This window comes from Ipomoea nil, unplaced genomic scaffold (assembly GCF_001879475.1).
Source record: "Ipomoea nil cultivar Tokyo-kokei standard unplaced genomic scaffold, Asagao_1.1 scaffold2694, whole genome shotgun sequence".
Lineage (NCBI taxonomy): Eukaryota > Viridiplantae > Streptophyta > Magnoliopsida > Solanales > Convolvulaceae > Ipomoea > Ipomoea nil.
The window spans coordinates 1502166-1505827 of record NW_017619122.1 but is presented as its reverse complement, the minus strand read 5'-3'; the positions used below and the strand labels follow the sequence as shown (position 1 = coordinate 1505827).

At 37.2% G+C, this 3662-nt stretch overlaps 1 protein-coding gene across 1 annotated transcript; it reads right to left on the bottom strand.

Annotated features, from left to right (window-relative positions):
- Positions 1-1166: 1166 nt before the first annotated feature.
- On the bottom strand, positions 1167-2534 carry LOC109155160 (ATP-dependent DNA helicase pif1-like). Its single transcript, XM_019302893.1, has one exon. It carries the CDS (start codon positions 2532-2534, stop codon positions 1167-1169), a length of 1368 nt encoding a protein of 455 aa, XP_019158438.1.
- Between the last annotated feature and the right edge of the window lie 1128 nt (positions 2535-3662).

Sequence of the window (3662 nt, the reverse complement as noted above, 5' to 3'; positions counted from 1 at the left end):
TTTATAATTCCATAAGCTTGAGGGTGTGAGGGCTTCAATAATTTCTCAAGTTAAATAGTATGTATGGAAAATGAAATGCTGCACTTTAAAAGTTTGCAATAACCTGAAATTATGACTAAAGTAATAAGAAACGGAAATATAAAACTTAGGTTAACCAAATATAACAAATACCCAACACATTATCATTCAATGACTCAAAAGTTTTGAGTCGTAACATGAAATTAGGGAATTTGTTGCTTTTAATACTTTCTAATTTCACAGTGGTAGAATAATTGAACTTAATTAGATACTTGTGGACGGTGGTTAGATGTTTTGTATGTACCCTATATATTAGCAAATAACATATATTTATTAATAAGCAATTCATATGATCAGAATAAATATTACTGCAAAATATGTATTAACCTTACCTCTTCGTCATAGAAGAAAAAATTCTTTGCTCTTACTTATGTTTCCTCCACGCAATTCAGGGACCTCATAAGTTCTGACCAACCGAAATCTTATTGCTCTCCTCGTATGTAGAGGGCTAACCTGAGAAGCAATGATGTACGTGATTGTGCCTATATTCTTATATTATTGTAAGGAAATTAAACTCATAAAATTTAATGTCCTATGCACTAGTCCATGCGATACTTGACCAGGACCAGCCATGAAGCTAAGCAAAAGAAAATTAGTTGCACTAATCTATGGTAAGTTTTGCGATCATTTTATAAAGTGAACAATTAGGTAGGAGATAATGCATGTGTTGTACAATTAATTATTTTCACGTTTAAGAGAGAGATTGTGTGGTTTAGATGGAATGGCAATTATATGAAATCTTTAACCAAACGATGACGGTGATGGGATATATAACTTATTATAATTATTTATGTGGTTGGCAAAAGAGGCAACTATCGGTCTATCACCTACTATTTTTGCAGAGACAGTTTGGTCAATTAGTGAATGATTATAACTTATAACTACTGTTTGATCCGTGCGATGCACGGGATGTAAATTACATATTATTAATTATATTTATGTTATGTTAAAAATTGGGTGAACCAATACAGTAAGAATTTGGAATATAATCATTAAGTATATTTGGGAGTTCAACAAAAACCATATAAAAATGGTATGTTAGAAATAGTAGCAAGGTGATGGTAATATAAAAAGAATACATTAGAAAACTACAAATGATTGAAAACTACATGATATACAACATTAGTGGTTGAGGTTGTAGTTGAACTTGAGTCTTTTGCTATCAATATTTTGAGACCGTCTGGATTATTAACCCGAGATGCAGCTACGTACAACTGACCGTGTACAAAAATCAGTTTCTTTAGTATTAAACCTACATGAGTCAACGTTTGGCCTTGACTTTTGTTTATGGTCATCGCATATGAAAGCATCAATGGGAATTGCCTTCGTTGAAACTTGAACGGAAATCTTGGATCCGAGGGTGCCATTGACATTCGGGGGATTAACACTTTTGTACCTTTGTTGGGACCAGTCAGAATCTCGCCTTCAATCACATGATCTGCTAGCTTTGTGATTATCAACCGAGTTCCATTGCAAAAACCAAGAGAATGGTCAATATTTCTCATTAACATTACTGGTGATCTGATTTTCAAAGTCAGTGTATGATTTGGTAGACCTGAAACCCGAATGCTGTTTAGAAATTCCGGTGTGTGTACATCTCCAAATATACCGTTATCGCCATCGGCTTTGCATACTGCGTCTGAACTGTAGTATGACCTACTTTCGGCACTATGCAAGTCAGTCATATAGTCATTAACAACGTTGACGACGTCGAGCGTTGGTGCTAATATTGCACGACCTAACAGATGCTCGGGGTCAGTGTTTCCACTTGCAAACATAGGAAATGTACTGTGCACAATTGCTTTAATGTCGTCCCCCCTGGATGATACTAACATGTGCATTGTTATTTCAACATCTGCGAACCCATTATTCGGCCCACCAAGCTTTCCATCGCTGATATTGGCAATCCAGTCAGCAAACTCTTGTAATGCCAGTCGGTTTCCACCATTTGGTACCGAGCTGAGCCTGAGGTTTTTAGTCAACCTTAACACTTTGCAACTATCCCATAGGTATGATGAATTGATTGCTGAAGAAACAATGTCTTGCCGTGTACCTTTGGGAACTACTGGAAGAATTTGGCGGAAATCTCCACCCAAAACAACTGTTTTACCACCAAACGTCTTCATTTCACTATTAGGGTCTACAAAACGCAACAAATCCCGCATGGTTCTGTCTAAAGCTTCAAAGCAATGTTTGTTCATCATGGGAGCTTCATCCCAAATGATCAAGCTCGTCTTGATCAGCAATTCAGCCAAGTCGCTACCTTGCTTAATGTTACAGGTAGAGTCCTCATTTATTGCAAGTATTGCAAATCTCGAGTGTGCAGTCCGGCCACCTGGTAACAACAAAGAAGCTATGCCACTTGAGGCGACATTTAAAACGATTTGGCCTTTGCATCTGACTGCAGCTGATAACGCTCTCCACAGGAAAGTCCTTTCTTGTTCCACCGTAACCATAAACGAAAAATAAGCCACCTTTATTGTTTGCAATATCTTGGATAACAGTATCATAAATGAGACCCTGTTCTTCAGTTAGTTTGGCACAAAGCACTTCAGAATCTGTCTTCAACTGTTCCGAATCGTAAGACAACTCTTCAAAAACCAAACGATTTTGAAACAACCGTGAATTATCAGTACTTGGTGTTGGCATCGGGGGGTAGTCTTTTAAAGACTAGTTTTGTTGACCCAACAGGTTTTCCAATTCCAATAATGCAAAGTTCTTTTTCTCTTCCTCTGTTAAGACCAAATCTGTTACAATAACAACATCAAAATAGTTATAAGTATAATCTAGTAAAAATGTTGAAAACTTTATTGTATAGTAAAGGAAGTAACATTACCTTGTTGTTTTAATACTCTCCTTTGATAGTGTTGAGTATCTTCAGACAAATGTTCCCACACTTGATTCCAAACATTTTCGGGTTTAATAATTGATGATGATGTTAGTCAAACAACAAATAGCTTCCTCAATGAATGCGCAGTTGACCAGTAGCTTGCTTCATTTATAGCATCAATGTACTCTTTATCATCGTCTAGCAATCCATGAGCATAACACGCATCTCTAAAGGTCAAGTACTCAACACCGTTAACTGTCCTAATATCTTTGTAACTTTTTGGACCACGGACTATGTTCAATAGACGCCTCAAATAATATATTTCCCCTGAAGCTGGAGGTACATAGAATATTCTACCAATTGAGGAACCCTTCTTTCTTGGATGCCATTCACGTATGTCCTTTTTCCACACAAATTTGGTAGGCATCTCGATGTACGTCAGTAAACTCGCTTCTTTGAAATTCTGATTGGCTACAAACCATGCATTAAACATACTTTGCCCAAAGGTTTCCCTATTGAGGACATTATCAATCGTACCATCGTCTTGGAAAACAACTGATTGGCAGTCCGGCAAGTGAAAGCTTAATCGCTCAACCGGGGGAGTTCTGTACTGTACTTCAAAACTAAACAACCTCCATGTTGCCTCACATGCGGATACGTATCTGCAATCATAGTACATGTTTATCTAATCCACAATCTCGTTACCAGCACCATCGATCGTAGCCTTATAAAACTCAGCAGTGACCCGGCCGTT